We start from the raw sequence: 26,406 nt of genomic DNA on the forward strand, positions 1-26,406 counted from the left end.
GACCAAGTGGGATTTATGCCAAGTATGCAAGGCTGGTTCAACATCCAAAAATCAATATAACCCATCACATCACAAGGCTGAAGAGGAAAAATCACATGACCATATCAATAGACGTTAAAAAGAAAAAAGCATGACAAAATCCAACACTTATTCATGATAAAACACAGTAAACTAAAATAGAGGGGAACACTTCCTCAACTTTTTTTTTTTTTGGCTGTGCTGTGTGGCTTGTATGATCTCCCTGGTGGTCTAGTGGTTAGGATTCAGCACTTTCACTGCTGCAGTCCGAGTTCAATCCGTGGTTGGGGAACATTTCCTCAACTTGATAGAGATACTTGAAAGAGTATCTACAAAAACCCTTCAGCTAACAGCATACGTAATGATGAGAAACTAGAAGCTTTCCCACTAAAATCAGGAACAAGGCAAGGATGTCCTCTCTTATCACTGCTTTTCAATATTGTACTGGAAGCCCTAGCTTATGCAATAAGACAAGAAAAGGAAATAAAAAGTGTACAGATTGGGAAGGAAGAAATCTGTCTTTGTTCACAGATAACATGATCATCTCTACAGAAAATCTAAAAGAACTGACAAAAACTCCAGAAACAAACAATTATAGCAAGGTAAAGGACACAAGGTTAATATACAGAAGTAAATTGCAAAAAAAAAAGTAAATTGCTTTCCAGCAGTGAGCATGTGGAATTTGAAATGTAAAACCTAATACTATTTACATTAGCACCAAAAAATAAAATATTTAGATATAAATATGACAAAATATGCACAGGATCTATATAAGGAGAACTACAAAACTGTGATGAAAGAAATTAAAGTAAGAAATAAGGGGAGAGACATTCCATGTTCATGGTTAGGAAGACTTGATCTGTCAAGATGTCAGTTCTTCTCATCTTGATCTATAGATTCAATGCAATCCCAAACAAAATCTCAGCAAGTTATTTTATGGATACTGACAAACTAATTCTAAAGTTTATATGGAAAGGCAAAAGACCCAGGATACCCAACACAATATTGAAGGAGAAGAGCAAATTTGGAGGATTGATGCTACCTGACTTCAATTCTTACTGTAAAAAGCTACAGTAATCAAGACAAGGTGGTATTGGCAAAAGAACAGCAAACAGATCAACGGAAAAGAATATAGAGCCCAGCAAGAGACCTACATAAATACAGTCAACTGGTCTTTGACAAAGCAGCAAAGGCAACACAATGGAGAAAAGATAATTTTTCAATAAACAGTGCTATAACAAATGGACATCCACATGCAAAAAAAAATGAATCTAGACCCAAACCACACACCCTTCACAAAAATGAACCCAAAATGGATCACAGACCTAAATGTAAACTGTGAAAGCCTTAAAAGATGACATAAAAAAAAATCTAATGACCCTGGGTTTCGTGATGACTTTTTAGATATGATAACAAAGGCATGATCCATGAAAGAAATAACTGATAAGCCAGACTTTATAAAAATTAAAAATTTCTGCTCTGTGAAAGAAACTGCCAAAGATAATGAAAAGATAAGCCACTGACTGGGATAAAACATTTGCAAGACATATCTGATAAAGGACTGTTACCCAAAATATACAAAGAACTATTAAAACTCAACAAAAAACAAAAAACTTGCCTGAAAAATAGGCCACAGACTTTAACAGATACCTCACCAAAGAAGATGTACAGATGGCAAATAAGCATATGAAAAGATGTTCCACAACACATGTCATCACGGAAATGCAAAATTAAAACAATGATATACCACTATACATCTATAAGAATGGCCACAATCCAGAACACTGACAACACCAAATGCTGGTGAGAATTCAAGAGCAACAGGAATTCTCATTCACTGCTGAATGTGAATGCAAAATGGTATAGCTACTTTGGAAGACAATTTAGAGGTTTCCTACAAAACTAAGCATATTCTTACCATATGATCCAACAATCATACTCCTTAGTATTTACCCAAAGGAGTAAAAAACACATGTTCACACACACACAAAAAACCTGTACATGAATGTTTACAGCAGCTTTATTTATAATTGCAAAACTTGGAAATAACTAAGATATCTGTCAGTAGGTGTGGAAAATAAACTGTGGCACATCCAGACAATGGGATATTATTCAGCGCTTAAAAAAATGAGTTACCAAGCTACGAAAAGACATGAAGGAAACTTAAATGTACATTACTAAGCAAAAGACACCAATCTGAAAAGCTACATATTGTATGATTCCAATTGTATGACATTCCGTAAAAGGCAAAACTATGGAGACAGTAAACAGATTAACCATTGCCCGGGGCTGTTAGGGGAGGGATGAAAAGGCAGAGTACAGATTTTCAGGGCAGTGAAACTATTCTGTATGATATTACAATGATGGATATGTCATTATACATTTGTCCAAAGCCGTAGACTGTACAACACCAAGAGTAAATGCTAATGTAAACCATGGAGTCTGGATGATAATGATGTATCAATGAAGGTTTATCATTACAACAAATGTCCCAGTCTGGTGTGGGGTCTTGATAGTGGGGAGGTTGTATGTGTGGGAATGAGGGTAAATGGGAACACTCTGTACTTTCTGCTTAATTTTGCTGTGAACCTAAAACTGCTGTAAAAAAAGTTTATTAAAAAAACTGATAAATGATATAAACAGGCAATTCAAAAAAGAAACTGAAATGGCCAGTAAAGACATAAAAAAATAGTTATCTTTATAAACTAAAATGAAATACTGTATTTTTTCACTCAGAGAAGCAAACACTAAAAACTGACAACATTCAAGTGTTAGTGACAACTTGAGGCAATGGGTTTTCACACATTGACGGTTGGAATGTAAACTGGTATAACCACTTGGGAGAGCAATTTGACGGTATCTGAAATGAATTATGTGTACACTTAAAACACAGCAATTCTACTTTCTACTTCCACACAAACACAAAAGAGAAATTCCTCCACACTCGTGCAAAACGGCATTAAGAAGATACCTGCACAGCAACTGCAGGAAAGTTTTGTTTTTGGATATATACACTCACAGATGTGGATACATGTATGTATGTTTACGTATTTCCAAAAGTACTGGAAGATACATATTAACCTTATGCAGTAGTTGCTTTGTGAAGAGATTAGAGGAGAATATGAATCAAGAACTTTACCTATATTATTTTGACTTAAAAAATAGTTTAGCAAAATGATAAAATATCAGCTATTAATTCTAGATAATAGGATTTAGGTAAATGTTACATAATTCTTTGTATTTTTCTGTATTTTAATTTTTGTCTTAGAAATTCCATTAAACATTAAAAAAAACCTTATAATTTGAGTCATTAGAACAAAACAGTAACGTCCTGTATCTCCCCCAAATCTATGGTACAATGGAGTTACGTACTAATGATAATGACAATGGTTCACATTTTCTCTGATGGTTGAATATTTCCTGTCATATGACAGAACTGGGTCAGCCAAAAGTAATCTACATCTCATTTCAGAAAACATAAACAGAACTGCTACAAGAGTTTTCAAATTGTAGACTGGTTAAGGACGACAACACTCATGGTCATTTCCTTAGGAGCTATGTCAGGCCTTCAATGAAAGAACACAATCTGCCTGAATCACTAAAATCGAATACTGACTTACGTTAACGGAAATACTACAAAAGCTACATCACTCTGAAAATAATTGCCTGTTCCCTTCTCCTTCCCATAAAAATAAAGTCATCAGAATGAGGCATTAAATAATATGTATTTCTAATAAGGAAATACTAGACACCTCCTGTTCTACCATAACTCAACATTTCTTTACCTTAAAGTAATATAAAAACTTTAAAGAATAAAGTAATAATTTCACAAATACACAAACACAGGTAGCTCACCCCAATCCCTACTCCTTGAGATAAACTCAATGTCAGTCATCAGTCATATACATATCATGCAACTCATAATTTCATGAATTTATCTAATACTTACTAAAAGTCTTACAGATGTCAGAAACAGCTTTGAAGACTCTGTCAGAGAAATTCACTTTCACCTTCACATACTTCATGTTGGGAAGTTGCAGACGGAGCAGCTTGTGCTGGGGGGTGAACTGAAGCTTAGCATCTGCCTGAACGCCATACTTGTCCAAGGTCCAATGTGTCTTGAGGAGCCAAGTTCTCTTCTTTTCCCACCACAGAGCATGGTCAGACCAATCTTTTTTTACATCTGTTAAACAAACAAACAAAACACTTCTAAAAATCATCAAGATCACCTTGAGAGAAATCATAAGCAGAAAACTAAATAACTGGGTATTTAATATGATCAACTAATTAAATACTAAGTGCCTGTTTTGTGATAGGTACAAAAGAAATACTAAATAGCTGAGAAAACATTCTGCCCTTGAAAGCTAGTATAGAAGGGAGCTGAGGCAGAATACACAGGGTAACTAGTAATGCTTAAGGGGGACACACAAATGACGAAGAGAGTAAGTACTCTCTGTAGGCATTCCGAGAACAAAGAGAACCCTGGGGACTAGAATCAGAAGGATTCATGATGAGGTGGAGTTGGTGGATTCTGAGCCCAGCCTCGAGGAATGGACAATATTCTGATGATAAAATAGGTGTGAGGTATATGAGGCTGCAGAGGCATGCTGAGGTTAATGAGTGGTGAAAAGTAAGATGGAACCAAAGTGAACAAAAACCCAATATCCTAGGTAAAGAAGAGACTGGAAAAGAAAACATCCACGAGTAACACTTAATAACTTATTAAGAGAAAACAAAAACAAAAAAACTACACTCCCAACCACACACCCAAATACATTCCAAGAAAAGTAACTTATAAGTCACACTGTCCAATATATTTTGGTACAAGAGAAAACATTAGTATCTGTTATACTCTTTAACATCCTCATGCAATTAAATTAAATGAAAATAAATTTATAACAAATAAAGAGTATAATTTACACAAGACTTGGCTACCCCCAGATACAGCAGATCATAACAATAAACTTGCAAATAAAAGCCAACTTTAGCTAGTTCTTAAAGTAGCAATAAAAGTAAAGACTTTTTGGATCAATTATATGATAAACTAAGAACCAAAAAAGGGGGAGAGGATATTAAAAAAAAAAAAAACAGTATTAGCCAAACAAAGCTTTGCAGGGGAAGAAAAAAAAAATGAGAAGTATTATCATGATTATCATGTTCATTTTAATACAGTTTTAAAAAGAATTGGTCAATTTTAAGAAGATAAATTTAAAAGTATACACTAACCTGAAATGGTTTTTTAACACCTGTCTACCAGAAAGCTTCAGAGTAAAAAATCAAACCACCACACTGATTATGAGCCTAGAAACACTTTCTATAATGGTGAAATTTACTTGATATAATTAACTTCTCCTCATTATGGAAGAAACACATCACAGGTGGGAAAAAGACTTTCAATTCCCCCAGACATTTTAAAAAAATATTTTAATTAGTAAGTACTTTAATGGGATAACTGTAATTACTTGTGATTATACTGCCATTTTGAAATTTCAATATTTGTTTTGGGAAAGCCCAGTCAATTATGTTACTTGAAGTTTGGCTGCAGAAACACATATTTTACTACTACTTACTTAGTTGTGACACAATGTATATAGTACCCTGCATCTTAAATTATTTTCCAGCACAGAATTTTTTTAAAATATTTATTTATTTATTTGGTTGTGCCGGGTCTTAGTTGTGGCATGTGGGATCCAGCTCCCTGACCAGGTATCGAACCCAGGCCCCCTGCCTTGGGAGCATGGAGTCTTAACCACTGGACCACCAGGGAAGTCCCATCCAGCACAGAATTTATCAACTAAATTTTAGAAACAGCAAATCTGATCTAGCTCACAAGAACACAACCAAGGTTGGGACCTTTTCATATACTATGAGGTAAATGTCACACACGTTACAGATGGTTTACTTTTTTCTTCAGGAATAAAGAACCCAAGGCAGAAAAAGATGATTTGTAAAGAATGATAGTAACCAAGCAGAGCAAGGCTGAGCTGAGCTGAATTAATTGATTGTACTTTCTTCCCCATGTCTCAATCCATTCACTTCTGCTGCCAATATCAACCATTAAGGAAGCTACAACATATATTCCCAGTGGGGGGAGAAGAGAGGAAAAAGCTGTACACCGCTAATAATAATAATAGTTTTGTAAATACTGACTTAAGTCATTTGGGTTCCCTTTGACTTAAATCAAAAGACAATCCTGAAATAAGAACTTTGGCACAAGTAGCTTATTTGGGGTCGGGGGGGGTGGGGGGGAACCCCAGGAAGCATACCTGGGGGATTAGGAAAAGAGAAACAGAGGGAGAAAAGTCTATGAAGGATTCATTAACTTCTGTGGATAACTGGAGTTCAGTCCTGTGAGATACCCTCCGGGGAATTACATAGACTATGACTTAGAATTATCCCCCTAAGGAAGGAGAAAGCTGGGGCATCTATCCAATTCCTTGGTTGAGGGTTGCTCCTAGGGCCATTAAATTCCCAGCATTTCCCCAGCTGCCACGCACGGGCTGGCCACCCTACACTCAAGCAGTTAACTCACCAAGGCTGAAATATTTACTACATGGACTTTTACAGAAAGACTTTGTAGGCCCAGATGCAATAAAATCTCAACTTTGCATCAATTAGGCTTCAAACGCTGACTTCAGAAACAGGTACTTCCCGTGATCTTCCTCTTTAAAAATTTAACCCTCCCCGTCAATTCCACCTTGGTTTTTTACACCAAAGGAACAGCACCCCTGCATCCAATAAGAATAAACATTGACAAGAAGGACATATAATCCAAAGATTGTGTACTAGAAACCTATGAATAGTTTGTTTACCCACAGAAAGAGAGAAAATCTTTTACTGACTGGCAACACTGGTAAAATCAGTCTTTTTTACCCACAGAAAATAGTAGATAAGTAACAATATAGGTAAGAAAAATTACCCCAAATAAAAGCAGAAACAGGACACCAGAAAAGATCTTAAGTGTCGATAGGGCACATGCCAAGAGACAAAAACAGAGAAAAGCAGGCATTCTGACAGCAAAAGAAGTAGTCAGTGTTAGAAGATAGAATGGTTGGACTATGGGAGCCTGTAACATATGTTCAAATTGTATAATTTTTGGTAGCATTCTTGAAGACTCAAAATACCAGCAACCTAATCAGCATTAATTATAAGATAATCACTACTACAGAAGAAGAACAAACAGCATCTATAAAATATTCATTAATTCCACAAATATCTACTGAACATTTACTATGTGCCAGAAGGCACTATTCTAGGCTAGAGATACAGTGATGAGAAGAACAAAGTTCCAGCATCTTTCCAAGGTCAATATGACTAGAATTGAGGAGGTGAAGCATCAGAGAGCTCGGCAGAAGCCTTGTATATCATAAAGTTGTTTAGCTTTTATTATGTGTGTGAGAGAAGCCACTAGAGCAGTGTTTTTCAGCTTGTTTGGCATTAGAATTATCTGAGCAACTTTTCAAATAGAGTAATGCCTGGACTCAGCCCAAACCACTCTGGGTGTGGGTCTAGAAATTGATTTTAAGCAGGGGAGTGAATTTTTCCTCTTCTTTCGCTCAAGACAATCCCTCCTATATGAAATGATTATGTTCCAAAAGTTCTTTTAAGTCTTAGAATTTAGATTTGCCACAAAGAAACATTATAAATAGGTTCCAGACTGTTACTCAAATCTAAAATAGCCCAAAGTATACTACTAGCAATATTACACTAAACTGATATAAGGCTTTTGCAGAATATATGGTTGATGTTCAACTAGAGATGTAAGGAAAACTGCTAAGTGGCACCTGCAGACTGTGGGTTGGATGGAGAGGAAGAAAGACAATGTTGCTGGTAAGCTGTGAGGGAGACAAGGGCTTCCGGCTAAAGTAGGGCACTTGGCTACTCCCTCCTCATCCTTCCATAAACTCCAAGAATTAACTGGCCTCCTTCCTCATTCCCAGCTACAATTTGTTGTCTTAGGCCAAGGTTTCTTTCCTCTACTAAAGCTCCTAAAAACAGAAGAGCTTTACCTTCTGCTTTCCTCTCTAATTCCTGAAACATACAACTATTCTGATGTTTCTAATGAAATGTTATTGCCAATAATGTGTAAAGACAAGGTCTACAAGTAAAATTAATGCTTAAGTAAGTTTAAAAAATTATCTCTATAATGTTATCCCTAATGTTTATTGAAATGTAAAGGACATTATATATTAATTTTGCTTTTCGATCACATAATCTTTTGTTCTTAAGAACTCCTCACTCTCACTCTTTTAGGTCTCTCTCCTCCCAAACTCCTTTTAATTTCAGAGGTGAGGCAGCTGAGGATACTGCTCCCTTGTTTTTAGGATGTGCCCTCTTGTTCTTGTTTTTAATCACTCAGACCTTCAAAAAAGGAAACAGGCAAAATGGACGAAGTGTTGCTCTTCAGGTACACAACCAATAAATGAATCAATAAACATTTTCCAAGGACCTACCATATGCCAGACACTAAACTAGGCCATGGGAATATATAATTAGTTACGTAAGAATTCCCATCAAAGAGTCACTTACAGTCCAAGTGAGGGACGCAGACAGTGGCAGAAAGATCAGAATCCAGTTCTAATAGGTATCTAACTGATATCTCAACTGAAGAGTCAGCATGAAAAAATGGGCTCACAGACTAAATTTATGTTCACTCAGCTCTGCCCAAGGTAAACAAACTCTGTCTCCCAGGCACACAGAGACCTGGTATTTCCACTTTATTTAATAATTTCTTTACCTCCCTACAGATGTCCAATCTACCCTCTTCCTCACTCCTAAATACCTATTTCCTATAAGACTGCTAGTTCATTAGGGTCTCAAAGAACTACGGGGAAATAGTCACTCAAACCACTCCATTTCTCTGTTCCAATACTATCCATACTTTGGAATGTCAATTTATTTATATATAATGGACTCCAGTCCCCACCATACACCAAGAAGCTAATCAATTCAAGATATATCCTAAGAAAGATAAGGATTACACCAGATAATTAAGGACTACACCATGGAAACTGTGATTCAAGTGAGGGTTGGTTTCAGGAGGTCCTTCCTAGAACCGGCCAACACTACAAAGTCACTCATCGGTTCACTCTCGAAACACCAAGTGTGAAGGAATATTTATATTATGCATGTCTTTAACTGATTTAACAATGGCAGCTACAGACCATAAAACTCAAAAAGGTTATGGTTAGTAGCTATTTTACTATTTGAAGAATGCGTATAGTACTATGCAAAATTAAACTGAGTTCAAAATAAGTGAAGAACACAAACAGGTATCAACTGCAAAGACGCAATTTAGAAAAATAATGTAATTAACCACTTTTGATTTTACATTAGAAACTAGAATTATATAAAATGAATACTCTATCATCTAAAAATAATTGAAATAACTTCCAAGTCATTCCTCTCTTCTTTAAGACTGTTCTACAGAGACCAGAAGTAAATTCCTCAATTATTTTTAATCTTATTCTAGAAGAGTAACCCTCCCTTCCAGACTACGCTTCATTCTAGAGGAATAATCCCCAACAGACTCTCAGCAGTGTATTCTATACTACATTACTACAACGTTATCTATGACTGAATCAGTTACTATAATAGGATTATTAGTATACTAGAAAGAAGTATATTCCTGATTTTCCACAGCTATGAAAAGCAGAAACAGACTGCTTTAAAAAAAGTCCCAGAGCTAACTCAGCTGACATATACTTTTGTTTGTTAATCAATAAAATGAAAAAAGGAAACACTAGCAATGAAGCATGTAAATATTCCATAATTCAGTAACTGTCCCCCACTCACCCCGTCCATTCAACAAATTAAGGGAGACTACACCAAGATCATACATATAGTAATTATATTAACCTAATCTTTAAATCTTTAAAATTGAATCTCTCTCTCCAAGGTCTAGTTTCTTCCTCAGCTCTTCTTTCTATCCAAGTACTATGGAATTTACCTCTCAAACAGCTGTTAAATTTGTCCCTTCCTTTCTTTTTATTACACTGCTTTAGCTTAAGCCCTCAGCATCTCTTGTCTGAACTACTATAATCCCATTTTTTACAAAACTATCTGAGTTATCTTTTAAAATGCAAATTTGATCATTTTACTTCTCTACGTAACTTTACAGGTCCTTCTGTTGCTGAAGTGTTTTATCACCTCTTAGCAGGCTACACAAACCTTAACTATCTGTGCCCCACACTGCTTGGCTATCCCCAGGTACAGCTCATGCTCTGGCCCAGTTTGTGAAACAACTTGATGTTTTGTGCGTCCTTGATTGGATACCTTTCTCTTCCCCCCTCATCAAGCTGACAAAATCCTACACAAAAACCAAATATTACCATCTCCAAGCCTTCACTGACCCTCCTGTTAAAGCAGTTACGTACATCTTAGCACTCTGAATAATATACCACACTTCATTATAATTGATTTTATGTAACTACCTTCTTCCACTCGATTAAGGGTCTTTGATCTTATTTATCTTGTACCTCAAAGGCAGAGCCCAGGGACTTTCCTGGTGGTGCAGCGGTTAAGAATCCACCTGCCAATGCAGGAGACACGGGTTCGATCCCTGGTCCAGGAAGATCCCACATGCCGCAGAGCAACTAAGCCCATGCGTCACAACTACTGAGCCTGCACTCTAGAGCTCGCAAGCCACAACTACTGAGCCCTCATGCCACAACTACTGAAGCCCACGTGTGCCGAGAGCCCGTGCTCCACAACAAGAGAAGCCACCACAATGAGAAACACGTGCACCGCAAGGAAGAGTAGCCCCCGTTCGCCGCAACTAGAGAAAGCCCGCGTGCAGCAATGAAGACCCAAAATAGCTGAAAATAAATAATAAATAAATTTTTAAAAAGGCAGAGCCCAGGGCCTGGCACATAGAATTAAACCAATAAATATTTGTAATATGCAGGCAACATGTAAACTCTTAAGTGTATACAGGCAAATGAAAAAATAATAAAACTGGTTATTTACTGTACTGTAATTTAAAACATTAGAAATACTGAGAAGTGTTACACTTCTTTGTAAAAACTTACCAAGAGTAGTTTTATTCATTTATTTATTTATTTTCACTGCACCAGGTCTTGCTGCATGAGGGATCTCTAGCTGCAGCATGCAGACTTCTTAGTTGCAGCATGTGGACTCTTAGTTGAGGCATGCATGTGGGATCTAGTTCCCCGACCAGGGACCAAACCCGGGCCCCCTGCATTGGGAGCGTGGAGTCTTACCCACTGGACCACCAGGGAAGTCCCCAAGAATAGTTTAAATACTACTTGTCTATGCCCTGGCAAATTATCACACTCCTTTCTAGGTTTGGAGCAATTTCCAACATTTTATCCTGCATACTTTCAATGCCATGCTATATCTCCGAGAGTTCCTTTAATATGCAATTTTTTGCTGGTGTCACTTCCTCTGAGACATCTTTGTCTTTTTTGTCATACCACTTATCTCATTTATGTCAATAAGTTTGCCTTCACTAAATTCCTCTGGCTGTATATCTAGAGTCTCTCAAATGGCAACAGCACCCACATTCCCATGGTGAGCTGTTTCTTCTATAACTCCATTTATGCTTGATTCAAATTTCAGTTCTGGCATCACCACTTTTTGGATTTTTCTGCTGCACATTTATCTTTGTTGACCAACTCCCTCTTTCAGTTATCCATTAAAAAAAAATCTCATGAGTTTATCAGTGGGAGAAAAAGAAGCAACACAACTACATATGCTGTCTATGCATGAACACAAATATACAGTAACCAATCATGGACAGACTGAAATATGTGGTATGACTGGTCACTGATCATGATACACATGTTATTGACACAGTGAATTGTAGACTGAAGAGCTAGAAGCAAAGCTGGTACTTTATGCAATTACTCAAAGTATGGTGGTAACTAAAATGTGAACCATGTTGTTGGATAACTGATGTTAACTAAACCATGATAACTGAAATATGTGCATACTGAAACTGTGCAAAATACTGATGGTTTCCAAAAATCTGATATGTCCTTTTCTTAAAAAAGATGTTTTTCATCTGTTAGCATAAGCAGTAAACTGCTTCAAACTTTACATATCATTCAAATTGCCAAATTATTTCAATTAAAGTACCCCATTCAATTTTAGCTTAAGAAAATTATTGGTTTACATTAAGACTTCAATGACTGACTAAAGCAGATGCATCACCCAGTTTTCAAAAACATTTAGAAACTAAACTCCTGATTAAAAAGTGACTAACTGATGTTTCTTTGACATAGCTAACTTGATTGAAAAGTAGGAATTCACTCATCAAAACAAAACAAAATCAACTAAGTTTACAAATGGCCTTCTGAAGTTACTCACAAACCCAAAATAATGTTTATCAATTTCAATATCAATTATTTCCTATTACAAAATATACTAACTCAAAGTAGTTAAGAAGCTTTACCAGATGACATACATGCATGCAATTACAGAGTGCGCACAAATAGAAGTCATGTCACTTATTCATTTCCAGAGGGTGGGTAGCTTTCTATCCAATCCAATGGCTTACTACTAATTTGGTTCAACTTGACTTAGTTCCTAGAAGACTGGACTCAGAGTCCATGCAATGTCAACATGTAACAAATTTTAAGGGAGTTAACATCAAGGCTGAATGTATCAGTTAGTATTTGACTCACAGAGGTAATAACTGGATTTGTCTTTTCAAGTTGGTCAAAGGCACTAGCTATTCTATAGTTCAAAAAAGAAGTAACTTAAGAATATTTTATTGGCTTTGACATTTAAAATTTATCTCAGAAACAAATTCTAATACAGGACTGGAGTGCAGACTACTGAAAAAATATTTCTTGGAATCCAAGAGGTTTATTACTGCTTGTATCTTATGTTACTGACACATATGTACATGATGAACTCCAAATTGTAAAGATCCAATGTCTCTTCCAATTTAAAATCTATTGTTGGTATCTCACAGCTCTTAGTACAACACTAAGTCTTTTAAACCTGGTTTACAATGCACTTCAAGCACTTGCTTATTTCTTAAGCCTGTCAAGTCATGGGCTCCCCAGGACCATGCCTATATCATCATTAGACTTCTTTCAGTTCCTCAAATGGCAGCCTTCCCTTGTTCCCATGCTCTCATGCTGGGACTTCTCATCTTCTCCCAACCTGTTGTTCTTTTATCCCATGCCCCCATGCGAAGATCCTCTGTCACTCTTCTGGCTAATTCCTACTCTACCGTCAGCCCTCGTTTTAAAAGTAATTTCCTCCAGAAACCCTTCCCCATTGACTAGGTCAGGTTCCCCAGTACATACTCTCATAACTATTTCAATTATCCTAACACTCATCACATTATAGCAATTACTTATTTAAAGACTGCCTTGCCCCTAAGACTATAAGTTGAATGAGTGTAAGGAATAAGCTAATTTTGTTCACTTCTTGTCTCTCCCATTCATAGTATGGTATCCAGCATTCAGCAGGTTCTCATTTAAAACATTAAGTGGGTGAGTGAAGGAATAATAGAACAGAATATCATTTCCTCACTTACTTAACTATATCTTTCCTCTCTATAATTATTATCTTCTACTTCTCTAAGCTGGTCTCCAGAACACCATAAACACCGCAATCCTCAATCCAGAATGCCTTTCTTCCTAACTTTTCACCCTGGCCCTCTTTAAATAAAGTCAGTCTCTGTTCATGCTTCTAAATCTCCACCACCTTCCTGTACCACTTATTTGGCACTTCACAACCAGACTGTCAACTCAAAGCAATCTTCTGTTTTCATTTTGGTACTAGAAAGCTGCTCACATTTTGAGTGGGGACTATGTCCCATTACCTAATATAATGGTTGGCCCTCCATAAACGTTTTGCTTGCTGCTACTACTGATGAGGTCAAGTTCATGTACCTCTTTAATCCCCAAAAAAGTCTCATGTTATAAACTTCTCTAACCTATTGAAAACAGAATATGAGTGTACAGACTTTAGGTAGGAATATTTACATGCGAATGTCTCCTCTTGCTCTAAAGCCCCTCTTTCCTAGTCTAAGTTCTTTAAGGCATTTATTCCCCAAACTCATAAGGTAAGATATTTAATAGTGAGATATCCCAGAGGTCCATTAGGACCCTCAATAAAATAACACCAGTTACTCTAACAGAACTTACTATGTGCCACTGTGTGCTTTACACATATGTATTCATTTAATCCTCACAACAACCCTATGAGGTAAGTATACCACTATCTCCATTTTACTTGTAAGGAAACTAAGTCACAGCAATGCTAAATAACTTGACATGAGGTCACGAAGCTTATAGGGAGTGAAGCCAGTATTTAAACCCAAGGCAGTGTGGCTTCGGGGAATACATTCGGAGTTCAGAACCATTAAACAAAACTTACAAAAGCAAGAAAATAAGAAGGGGTTTCTGGTTAAGTACTACATAAATACAATGAAAATGAATTAGCCTACCTCAATCCACAGTTCAAATTTATGTTTTAGGTTTACACAGTATTTGAAGGACAACTGAGGATAACATTTTTTGAGCTCTTAATATAGGCAGTCTACTTATTACCAGGGATTCTGTTAATACTTTTAACACCATACTCAGCTGGTTAACTGAGTAACTCCAAGAAACAGGGAAGTAAACTAAGGTTAAGGTTAAATGAGACTAATAATCAGGAGAGGTTAAAATAACATGCCAAGGTCATATATAACTCTAAGTGGCATGTCTTAGACTTAAGTTCTTAAACACTAACAAAGTTCACCTTTTAAAGAAGGCACTTGCCTAAACCAGAATATTAAATTTATTGGAAATACCCTCCATTTAAGCATAGTTCATCTATAATTTTGTACATATTGAAGCATAAAATCTACTGTGTTTAAAACATGTTATACTTTTTAAAAATATTACCCATAGTGATGCAAGTTAGCATAATAAAGTTAAAATGCATTCCTAATATGGTAGAGGATAAATCAGTACTATTTGGCTTACCTTTATAAATGACACTTTCTCAATCTTTTATAAAATATTATTTCTCTAGCTCAGTAAAAGGGAACATTTTACACAGCTACATTTCATCATCAACATAGCTACATTTACAAAGGCTATTCTAAAACACTTCATATATATTAACTAACTGAATCCTTATAATAATCCTAGGATAAAGATACTATTATTATTCCCATTTTACAGATGAGCAAGCAGAGGCACAGACAGGTAGGTCACAGAGCTGCACAGCTAGAATATGGTAAAGTCAGGACTGTGACACAGTCAGGAGGCCCTCCCACAGTCTGTGGTCCACAACAAGGGCATTCTATCACAGCAACAGATTTCATCAACACCTTGCATAAAACCTCAAAATGATACAGCAATTGTTTGCTTTCTTCAAGTTATTTTTAATTTCAAAGGTTATGAAATTCAGGAACTGCATTAAGGAACAATAAGCTGGGAGGCACTTATCCAACAGACATCTTCATCTACAATAAATAATGCTGGCACTTTATTGGTGTTTTATTCATAACCTTGAGTGTTCCATTAAGAAAAGATATCAAAACCATCAATACACTGATGCTTTAACATCACAATTGATCTTTAAAATACTTAATGTAGTTTTTAGTTACAGCATAATATAAGATAGGTAAATATCTCAGAAAAGATTCACTACAGATTCCAAAGCAAATGTCACCTCCTCTGGGCCGAAAGTTATCAGCTCCATAACCTTGAAAACTGTATAAGGGTTGCCCAAGGATACACTGAAACTGGATCGTCCTTATACAACTAAATAGTAGATAATCAAGTCTGAAAACTGAATCGTGAAAGGAAAGGAAATTGAAATGTAAACTCCACATTTCAATGATTTATTGCTTATCTTCTTCTCTTAAGAACACTGATTCACTTAGAAGCAAAATTATTGAAACTGAGAGAAAATATCAGAAAATAAAATGTTCAAAACATTTTACCACGTAACTCTGAGTCACTATGAATAAACAGTGTAGTATTCTCAATGAAGGAAGGTAGACCAGGATTCAAATAATGACCTTTTATACACAACAGTACTGTTTTAGTTTATCTTCCAGTTTAGAGAAAGATCATACTTGAAAAATAATTTTCAAAGAACTCTAATAACATTACAAAGGTAAGGGAACAAACATAAATGAAGGCTTATTCTGTGTTTATCTATATTGTATAAATAAGGAAACTGAGATCCTTAATGTGAAAACCCTGACTTAAAAACTTTAAAAAAATCACATAGCTATTAAGTGGGATGGTCAGGATTGGAATCCAGACTTAATTCTTTCTATAATATTAAACCCTAAAACGTTTATTATTCAATGATGCTTTACTATAGATTTATTTTTATGACTAAAGTTCTAAAAAATCTAACTTTTCTAGTAGATTGATGATAAACCAGTTTTCATTGGACTATTATTTTACACCCCAGATTCTACCAAATTAAAGTTGTAATTATTTTAAATTGATATGATGCAATTATTTCTAATACATTTTCACTACTGTACCTCACATATTCCTCCTTATTAACATACAAATAGACAGAAGCTATGCAACTTACAGGACAAAATCTTTGAGGCCTTGACTAGGCCAATTTCCTTGCATGAGACAATTTTTTAAAAGTTCAATCCAGGAAAGAAAAAACTTGATAAAATGGACTTCCTCAAAATTTTTAAATTTTGCTCTCTGAAAGATACTGTTAAAATAAAAAGACAAGCCATAGACTGGGAGGAAATACTGCAAAACACGTATCTGATAAAGTACTTGTATCTAGAATAAAGAACTCTTAAAACTCAGTAAGAAAACAAACAACACAATTTAAAAAAATAGGCAAAAGATATGAAGACTGTTCACTAAGATATACAGATGACATATAAGCATGTGAAAAGCTTCCCATCATTAGTCATTAGGGAAATGTGAATTAAAATCATAATGAGATACCACTACATACTTTATTAGACTAAACAAAAACAAAAACACCTGACAATACCAAGTGCTAAGGGAGGACTGACAGCAATTGGAACTCTCACAAAATTTTTTTCCAATTCTTATACCATGCTGATAGGCATGCAAAATGATGTGGTCACTTCGGAAAAGCTTGGCAGTTTCCTAAAAAATCTAAGCATAGGGGGACGGTGGGGGTGGGGGTGGGGGTGGTGGTGGTGGTGGGATGAACTGGGAGATTGGGATTGACATGTATACACTAACATGCATAAAATAGACAACTAATGAGAACCTGCTGCATAAAAAATAAAATAAAATAAAATTCAAAAAATAAATTTAAGCATATACTTAGGATACTACCCAGCAATCCCTCTCCTTGGTAGTTATTCAAGAGAAATGAAAATACACATTCATGGAAATGTTTACAACAGTCCAATTCATAATCTCCCCAAACTGGAAACAACACTGGTAGACTGGAAACACTGGAAACAAGTGGTAGATGGATAAACTGTGGTACACATCCATACAATGAACTATAACTCAACAACAACAACAACAAAATACTGATACACACAAATCTAAAATGTATTATGCTAAAAATATTTTTTAAATAAAATAAAATGTATTATACTAAGCAAAAGAAACCACCCTCAAAGCTACATGGTTCCATTTATATGACATTCTAGAAAAGGCATTCAGTGGTTTTCAGAAGCTGGGGTTGAGGGGATGGGCTGATTAAAAAGCAACACAAAGACATTTTTTGTAGTGCTGGAAAAGCTCTATATCTTGATTGTGATTGTTTTACATGACTGCATGGGTTTGTCAAAACTCAGCACATTATACTAAAAAGTATGAATTTTACTATATGTAAATTATACCTCAGTAAGCTTGACATTAAGAAAAAATTAACAAGCAAAAAATGCAATTATGCAAAAATTTGTTACAAATGAATTATACTGGATATGAATTTGTAACCACAAACCCCAGTATAGAATGTCACATCTCATTTAAAAAATTATTTTATAATATTCTTTTAGAATATCTGTTTACCTCACACTGGGCATATATACCATTTTGTAATGTACAGTGGCATCAGCATTATTAATTTTTATTTCAGTAATATAATTATTCAAATAAAAATACTGAATATGGGGCTTCCCTGGTGGTGCAGTGGTTGAGAGTCCACTTGCCAATGCAAGGGACACAGGTTCGTGCCCCGGTCCGGGAAGATCCCACATGCCACGGAGCGGCTGGGCCCGTGAGCCATTGGCCGCTGAGCCTGCGCATCTGGAGCCTGTGCTCCGCAACGGGAGAGGCCACAACAGTGAGAGGCCCGCGTACCGCAAAAAAAAAAAAAAAAAAAAAAAAATACTGAATATGTTAGCTTTTTTCTTAAACCACTTTCATTAGTTTCTAAATGGGCTTAATGTTTTCATATGCCAAGACACAATTTTATATCATTCCTTTGTTTTAAGTGAATAAAAAACATACTACTGAGGCCTTCGTGGTTATAAATTTTTCAAATCTCTGGAATACCATCGTCCACTTGTTGGTCCATTCCATTTCAGAAATCTCATGAAAACAGTAGTTAAATAGCTCTTTGCTACATTACAGGGGCAGGTGTGTTTGGAAGTGAACGAAAGAGCGGAATGATAGCTATTTTCCTTGCTGTTTAGGCGGTGAGAGCACAAAGCAGTCCCGAACTAGACTCCTTCTGAGGAGTACAATTCTCCACTATTAAACAGTCTAGATTATATCTTAACTCCTTTCAAAAGGAGTCCCTCCCGGACCCCCACCCCCAGTTCAGGGTATTCAGGGACTTTCAATGCCACTCTCATTTGTATAGCACAAAGAGTCCATGTAATGCATCTTCACATGTAGTATCTCTTTTCCCACCAAGACCTATGAGAAAGTTTTCTTAAATTTGCATTTTACAGATGTCAAAACCCACTCAGCAGATTGGATTAGTTGTCCAGTGATCACACAAACCAATATGTGGCAGAGCCAGAATATCATTTATTATTCTATGGATGCATTAACATTTACTACAGTCTAAAGACAACCAACACTATGGGAAATCTATACCCAATGATGTCTAAAACTATTATCTGTACCTTATCCAATAGAAAGCTAAGAAGAAAACTGAACTTTAAAGATAAAAGTGTATGAAAAAGAACCTATAAAAATATCATTCTAAGTGAAATTCACACTGATAAAGAATCTTATCATTGAAAAAAGGTAAAACAATGTCTTGAAAAGACAAAGGCTAAGGAACTGTTCCACAGGATGGCTATGAAGTCTGAAAACAGGTACAATTGCTTTACACGTATCTTAATGTAATATTAATAGGCCACATATTACATACTCTCCTATGGTTCCGAACTTGGTAGCCATTGTGTATATTAAAGGAAACTAAGTAAAGAGGTCAATTTAGTGACAGTTAAATGTAGAATGAAATCCTGGATGGAAAAGACAAAGGCCAGTACTGGAACAACTGGCAAATCTGAAATACGGATGCATGCCAGACAATTAGTATTGAACATGTTAGACCTGTTAGTACTGAATCAATATTACATTTCCTGAATTTGATAACTGTAACGTAATACCTAAGAGAAAGTCCTTGTTCTTAGGTGATACATATTTTAAGTATTTATGGATGAAGGGTTATGATGTGTGCAACTACCTCAAATGGTTCCCAAAAAATGTGTATGTGTTTACGTGTACAGAGAAACCAAATGACAAAATGTTAACTGATGGTCTAGATGAAGATTATAGTGTTCACAGTTATTATTCTTGAACTTGTAAGTTTGAAATTTCAAAAAATAAGTAGTTGAAGGTAAAAAACAAAACTTTAAATTTTCTTTCAATCTTCTTCAATAGCTAATAGACATTTCTGACAAGATCTTTTCTAAGAAATTGAATAAAAAAGATATATTCTTTCTAGTGCCTCTATAAATAAGTTAACTCTAGTTGGAATCAAACAGTATTTGTTGATCTTTTAAAAACTGGGTATAAAACACGGGAGCAAACCACACATAATGTATCCAAGGAATAGCTTATACTTTATTAGGTGCTATGAGAATTTCAGTAAAATTTACATACTGCCCTTTATTTTAAGGAGCTTAAGATGTGCTGAGAAACATAAAATTCAATGTCCAGCTCCTGTGGATCATTAACAGTACTCTAAACACTTATAAGACAGTACATATTTAACTAAAATTTTACTCACTCTAATATATATGATTTCACCATTAGGTGTTTCTCCCACCCCACTTCAAAAGATTTTCAAATTTATTTTTATCTTAATATATTTCACTACGAATGCAGTGAAGCTGCATCATGTAGACATTTCACTTCCGTGAATTCAACCATAAGCTCTCAGGGGGAAAAACTGAGGATTTCAACAGCACAGCACCATTCCACGAAATAAGCATACCTTCCCCAAGGAGCACTAAGCAGGAGTATAAGGGAGCTGTCCAGTAACATATGTGTCTCTCCCTGTGTGCATCTTGCCAAGCTCTGATCCTAGTATTCAAAGTATTTTTGTGTAACAAAGCCCCTAATGCAAGCCAATTTCTTCATCTGGTGCTCAACTAAAGAAATTTATTTTTGGAGTTTCTGAAGGAAAAACTAGCTATTTTGCACTTCTGTGAGATGGAATGAATGTATGGAAACCATACTTCATGATGACTTTAAGGAATTTTTAAGGTAATTTGAACCAAAATCTTTTTTGGGGGGGGAGGGTCATCACGTGTGCTAAATTCACAGTTTAACTCAATCCTAACATGCAACTCCAACGCAAATGTACTCTATTTCATTATTATAGCAAGAACATGACACACTTTAAAGCAAGGATGACTTCTTTCCAAAGGCTACATCCAGAAACATACTCCTCAAATTTTCTAAGTCAACTCCATATATTTTTTTAGGTGCTCCTGAGTCTGCCAATTTACATTTTTTCCTCTGGATTATCATTTAATCTGATTTAACCCAACTTCTACATTCTTCCTACTCATAGAATCAGAGTTAGAAGAAACTTAGAAATCACACAGCCTATTCCCTCCAACCTCATAGAGCTGTTGGCTGGAGATTTCCATTCACTAAGTTCCATGTTATAATAAATTCCTTACTCTCTAACTACCACAAATTTTTCCAGAAAATTAAAGATCTAATTGTACACAGTCCTAAAAAGACAATTTTTATAAAGTGATACTAATAAAATGCAGTGAAACAAAGTATCTCTCTGGCATTTGGAATCCTCAACACTTATTAACCTCTGAATCCTATTGAGTAGAACAGTTTTAATAATTCTCAATGATCTCCAGAGGAACGTCAGGGAATCCCATAAAATTGGGCCTCTTCCTTACAACATTTACTTTTGAATACAATTATTTTATCATTTTTTCCTCTGATGTCTTATTTTTATAATCCTTAACGCTGGTGTCTTATATTTTAACTCTTTTCTTAAAAAAAACAAACAAAAAAAACTAAGGACTTTCCTGGAGATCCAGTGGTTAAGATGCCGTGCTTCCACTGTAGGGGGCGTGGGTTCCATCCCTGGTCAGGGAACTAGATCCCACATGCTGCCTGGTGCGGCCCAAAGAAAAAAAACAACTATAAGCTTTCAAAACTGTTTTTAACAAAAAGTACAATAAGTTTTAAAAATTCTATTTAAAGCTTCTAATCTGGATTTTTTTACAAAATAAAGTGAAGTAACTTTTCATTTTCAGAATGAGGTCGAAATTATTTGTCTAGTAGCAACCTAAAGTCACAGATGCAAAAAGTTTCTGTGACATCAGGATATAATTCCCTAAAGCCCACCTTTTCATGGTATACACTCTTTATTTTCTTGTAAAAGGTTAGTGCAGAATGACAAATGTGTTGTGTACTAAAATTTAAAAGGGATCGTTCAGATCTTTGAATGAAAGTCATAAATCTAAGAATCATGGTTGAATGATCTTAGCTGAAGAAGCACACAAGTTCTTTATAAAATTCTAACTAAATACAAAGATGTTGTTGACATTCTAAGGAACAATTATTTACTTTTACAGCTTGCTTAATTAAAGTGCCTAAGTCTGGGATGAACACTGTACTTTCAAAATAAGGCTGACCTTCAAGGGCCAAACCTTAGTGTTGTATCATAACCCTTTTTTTGATCACAGACCTCTTTGTGAATCTAATGAAAGCTAAGAAGCCTCTAACCAGAAAATTTCACATGTGCACATACACACAAAATTTTAACACAATGTTGAGGGAAGGAGTCATCGTGGACTCTATCCATCCCAGAGAAGTAATTGCTACCGCTGATTATATGGAAGACAGCCTTAAAACATAATGCTTTGGTATTCATACACACTCTGATGAGAATGAGAAGGGTATCAAACACGCATCCAGAGTTTGAAAACGTAGGTGAAGGCTGTTCTTGCGGCACCGTAAGTGTTCTGAGGCCAGAGCACCCTGGTCCTGCTAACTGTCCATCCCTGCTCTGCAATCCCCTCCAACATGACACCCTGTCTCATCCCTACCATGACCTCCACCTCTTATCTACACTCGGCAAGCTGCTCTGATCTACTTCCTTGACAAGTAACCATCCAGTCTGCCCTTTAGTACCTTCAGTAACACAACTTAGGGCTTCACAAGGCAGGCCATTCCAGTTTTAGGCAGCTCTGAAGCATTATAAAGTTCTCTTCTAATCTGAGTAGCCTGGTTTGTAAATTTTAAATGCTGTCCTGAATTTCTCCTCTATTTATTTGCCAATAGGTAACAAAACAGCTTGCCATTCAAAGTATCTAATCCTAAAACCAGGAGCAAAAAATCATTTAGCCTTACTTTTTACCAAACAGGAGAGTTAGAATTATGCTGAAAAACACTTTCTATTTGAAAGTCAAAATCTAAGAGGATAAGTATTGGCTCAGTTCAAGAAAGATGTAAGGCTTTCACGTATACAACATCTCCTACCTTGTTGGGCTTCTTTTCACTGCATAAAATATTTAAAATGCATCAACATTAAAAGATTAAAATTATAGTCACTGCAAATTAACATCAGTTCTGTCTAAAAAGTTTCTTCTCTGTATTTCTATTTATGCCTGTGATTCTGTAATAAACAGCTCTAATCAATGCAATATAAATATAGAAGTCATTATTTATTCATTAGATAAAGCCTGGCTTTCAAGAACTACAAGTTATCTCAGTCACCTTCAACAGGTCCTTTTTCACAATAAGAAATATCTCTTATTGAAACCGGAGTATTAATAAGGTCCATTTATCATATATAAAGCAATCTCTGAAGAAAATGCTTGCTTCCGTTGAAAACAAAGGAAATACAAACAATTATATTTGAAATTTTCTTCCTTAAACATAATCCCTCACTAGTGCTGAACAAAAAAGGTTCAGAAATATTCTGCACAGTGATTGATTAATCAGATAAGAACAATGCTAACCAACAGTTAAGTGGATAAACACACAGCAAAATCTCGTTTTCAAAGGGCCACCCAGGGGGGCTCTGTCCTGGGTTATGTCTCAGAGAACCAAACAATGCACAGTCCTAAGGAGGACGCTACCCTGCAAGGAGCTTCTTTATGGTCCTTCAATAATTAAACTTCCTGCAGGAATCCAAAGAAGGCCCACCTAAATGAATGCTGTCTTACACTGCAAATTACATTGGAGCACTATTTCGGTAAGTTTATGTGGTAGGTATACACTAATCCCTTGGTAAGAAATACATTTCCTGATAACTAACTACTTCTCTACTTTTCCAGAATGGCCAGAAGAAGGAATGCTGTGTTTTAAAGAGACAAACACACAAAGCCTAAAAAGATAATGCCATGCATTTCCACTTTTCAGAACCTGTATTACAAACAAATGGCCCATTAAAGCTCAGGAACAGTCCTCCAAGCATTTCTCTTGTGATAAAAGCATCTATTGAATCATTTTAGTTGATTCTTCCAGCTGAAAATGGTTTCATCCATCACAAATGTGTACTGAAAAATTTTCTTACACTTCACATTGTTGGATACCCTATTATTTAAGACTGAGTCAGTTTTAAGTCAACCAACAGCTTTAAATCAATATATTTGTACCTAAGCAAATATGTCAATCTCGAATAAGTTCAATAATGTCTGCTTTTTAAAACAAATTTCTTGCACCAGCTTGTTATTTATATAAAATCGAACGCGGGAAATAACTTAAAGCACGGACTACTATAGGTAGTCAAACACTGCCCTACCCCTTGTAAGAGTGGATGACTGCAACATTTTAATATACTCCATCACGTAGTAGTACAGCTACAAGACCTTCATATCAGCGCCAAAGTTGAACAATTTCCAGTAGAATTTATTCTTAAATAGATTTTGCATCATCCTCAATACCAAACGTCACCAACATCCAGGTACACTGAAGATAAGTAATTGATAACCACAAACCCTGTAATATAACCCTCTCAACATTCACTTGCGCACTCTTCTCATTTCTTTTAATGTGAAATCGCAAGTGTAAAGAATTAAGGAATCTTCTCCCTTTACTACGCAGTTGAGCGTATTAATCGGGAGGCTGGAATCACCACATTACGAAAATTTCAGAGTAACGATACAAAACAAGATTCAAAGGGAAAAAGGTCTATTTGCTTAAATACTGAAAGAGCTTACATTTTTTTAAAAAGTATTTACGGGATGCCAAGCAAGATTTCCAAAATCCACCCGTCCTCCCGCCTTAAGTCACCCCCCCAACCCCGCGCCCAGTCTGGGTAGTCGTTACTTTGACGCGGCCGGGATGCTACTCACCGAGTTTTTCCACCAACTTGAGCATCACCCCTCCAATGTGCACCTCCCCGGTCACTCTTAGGGTGACATCGCGGTTCAGGTCCGTCACATGAACGCTAAGTTCCCACGTCCCATCCGCATAGCAGCCATCTGGCATCCTTATCCCGTCTAGAGCCATGGCTCCTTCCTGCAAGCACGGAGGAAATGGCTCTCGTCAGCGTCACTCCCCCAAAGGCAGGCAAATCCCACCGAACTCGCAGAGTCGGCCGCGAGGTGAGAGAAGGCGGAGAACGCGAGGGTTTCCGCACGAACCCAAGTTCGGGAGAGAAGGCGGCGAGACCAGCTGCAGGCAGGATCCTGCGCCCCGCGCCCCTTCCCAGCGACTGCCCCGCGCTCCCGCCCCACGGTGGCCCTCGGCGGACACGGCGCCGCCCGCCCCGCGCGGCCCCAGCCTAGCGGCCCTCGCCTAGCGGACCGCGGCGGGCTTCACCTGCCCGCCTGCTGGCCGCACCCAGGCTCGGGAGACGCCGCCTGCGGGCTCCACAGTCCTCCTCCCCGCCCGCGCTCCCCCTCAGTCCCCGCCGAGCCCGGCCCCTCACCGCGCGCTCCTCGCGCTCCCGGCCCGGGGCTCGCGCGGCAACAGGCGCGGGGCGAAGGCTCGCCCGGCGGCGGCGGCGGCGGTGGGTCCCCTTCTCTGCGGGCGAAACGCTGCGTCCCAGCCGGAGAGACTAATGGAGTCCGGTCGTCGCGGCCCCTCGCCTCTCCCTCCGCGCTCCACCCCTCTCCCCGCCCCCTCAGTCCGAGTCCGGCTCCCTCCCCCTCGCCCCGCCAAGGCGCACGCAGCGGGTCCAGCCGCCTCGCCCCTCCCCCCGCGTCCCCTGCGGCCGCACTCGGGGCCGAGGCCGCGCGGACTCCCGGGCTGGGGGCGGGGCGGCGCGCGGCGGGGGAGCGAGCAGTGCGGGGGAGGCGGGGGCGCCCTCGGCGGCAGCAATCTCTGCCCCGCCGTGCGGCTGCCCTTTTATGGAAATGAAGGACCCGGCGTAGGGATTGAATCCAACATCCGGGCTCTCGGCGGCGGGACCTGAGGAGGGGGAGCCACGGGAGCGCAGCTGCCTTGCACCGGGGCGCGGATGGGCGCCGGGCGCTGGGTTCCGCGCTCGCGTCTCTGGCTCAGCGAGGGCTCGCGACGGTGGGTGTCGGCACTTCCAGCCGGCGGAGGGGGCTCGTCCGTGAGAAACGGCCACAGGAAATTCCCAGGGCAATGTCGTTTGCAGGGAACAAAGTCTCCCCGCCCCCTTCCCTTGCCTGGAGCGAGCCCAAAAGTCTCAGGGCGGTGAGAGGGGCCGCACTCTGGGAGCTGGAGACAGAGGGTTGGGGACGTAAAAACTTTAAAAAGTAAATGCCCAGGCCAGCTCCGTGAACCTCCAATAAAAGAATGAGAAAACCCGGAGGGAGATGAACCACAAAAATTGCTTTGCAAGCAATGTCCGGCACAATCAGCAACTCCTACTGGACTCCCAAGAGTTTGCTTGCGCTCTTAACCCATTCGGAAGCTCCAACCAGAAGTGAGTCATTTAGGTCCTACGATGCGCTTGTTAGAGGGGGAAAAAAATCAGGGCAGTGAGTTTTACTCGGAAACTGTTTTTTCCAGCCTTTTCAACTCGTCGTACGTATTTGTGTATTTTTATATGCAATTTAGCACTAACAGCCTACTAAGG

At 37.8% G+C, this 26,406-nt stretch overlaps 1 protein-coding gene across 1 annotated transcript in view; it reads right to left on the bottom strand.

The window, feature by feature from the left end:
* FERMT2 (FERM domain containing kindlin 2) overlaps positions 1–25,399 on the bottom strand; it is a gene marked incomplete at its 3' end in the record, with an annotated part of 68,362 nt that extends 42,963 nt beyond the window's left edge. The window contains exons 1-3 of the mRNA XM_079700818.1: positions 25,288–25,399; positions 24,710–24,875; positions 3,968–4,201 (exon numbers count right to left, since the gene is read on the bottom strand). Of these exons, the coding sequence (XP_079556944.1) occupies positions 3,968–4,201; positions 24,710–24,866 (391 nt within the window). The 5' untranslated portion in view covers positions 24,867–24,875; positions 25,288–25,399. The remainder of the gene's footprint in view (positions 1–3,967; positions 4,202–24,709; positions 24,876–25,287) is intronic.
* Positions 25,400–26,406: the final 1,007 nt, after the last annotated feature.

The sequence above is a fragment of the Hyperoodon ampullatus genome (assembly GCF_949752795.1).
Source record: "Hyperoodon ampullatus genome assembly, chromosome: 3".
NCBI lineage: Eukaryota > Metazoa > Chordata > Mammalia > Artiodactyla > Ziphiidae > Hyperoodon > Hyperoodon ampullatus.